At 44.0% G+C, this 1,072-nt stretch overlaps 1 protein-coding gene across 1 annotated transcript; it reads left to right on the top strand.

Annotated features, from left to right (window-relative positions):
• On the top strand, positions 1–660 carry MELLADRAFT_64833 (uncharacterized protein; the record flags this gene model as incomplete). Its single annotated transcript, XM_007412248.1, has 1 exon — positions 1–660. The coding sequence occupies one exon, from the start codon at positions 1–3 to the stop codon at positions 658–660; it is 660 nt and encodes a 219-aa protein (XP_007412310.1).
• Between the last annotated feature and the right edge of the window lie 412 nt (positions 661–1,072).

Genomic DNA, 1,072 nt, shown 5'->3' with positions numbered 1-1,072 from the left:
ATGGTGTATATCTCGTCTCTGCTTTCGGACGGAGCATTCGATCCGCGGTATCATAAGACCTTCAAGACGACTTCCATTCCCGAGCATATCAAGCAAAGGATCCGGCGCCGCTGTGTCAAACGTTCGTCTGTCAGGTTGCACCGAGAGTATGTCCCATCTTTCTTTAATCTTGATCCAATCCATTCACAGCTGACTTCCGAATTTATTGACATCTCATTATCTAGTTCCGAGGATCCACCCCCTCCCTTGACCGAAATCCTTTTCGCGAAACGTCCTTATCTCAAGGACGAACTCGAGGAACATGGGAAGTGCGACGGTCTTGGGCCTTCCTCCGTTACCGAAACTCTCGAACCAGCATCAGGAGGAGATCCCCTCATTCCTTCTCATGACCGACTGGCACTTGAACGCTTGACATTCTGTGCACGAGGTCTATTGTATCAATTGAAGAATCCCAAAGTTATCTTCCCGAGAAGAAAGGCCGAACTGCGAGGACGACGAGTTACCGATTCCATCGCGAGTAGAATGGAAGAGGACTTTGTTAGAGGTCTTGGTATTGCAGAGCCGATAGAACCATTGACAAAAGAAGAATTGTTTCAATTAATGATTGAAGCCTTGTGGATTTGGTTGCAAGATGCTCGCTGTAAGATGAAAACACGGTGAGTATTAAATTTTCATTGATGTTGTTTTTCTTCAAATAGGTTCTGATTCTTTTGCTTTTTGATTTTGGGACGTTTCAGGATCTTCCTCCGATCATTTCTGCTATCTCGAGATGTTAACTTATTGCTCATTAAACTCAACCGTTAAATTCTCGGCGGATTCACTCAATCCAATCTTAACTGGACCCTCGAATCGACCACTCGATTCTCACCTTTCCTTCTTTCTTGAAGATCCAATTGTGAATTCCTTCATCATGTATAGTTTGATCTTGACTATTTCCCATCCTTTCATTTTCTCTATTCCTCCATGTCTCCATTCTTTGGACATGAGAATTAGCGGATCCTTTCATCCTTGCTCCTTCATTTATGGAAGAGCAAGATGACTACGCCATATGTCCTGGTGGTGAAGGAATGCA

The sequence above is a fragment of the Melampsora larici-populina genome (genome assembly GCF_000204055.1).
Source record: "Melampsora larici-populina 98AG31 unplaced genomic scaffold MELLAscaffold_29, whole genome shotgun sequence".
NCBI classification, from domain to species: Eukaryota; Fungi; Basidiomycota; class Pucciniomycetes; order Pucciniales; family Melampsoraceae; genus Melampsora; species Melampsora laricis-populina.
This window is presented reverse-complemented; position numbering and strand designations above follow the sequence as displayed.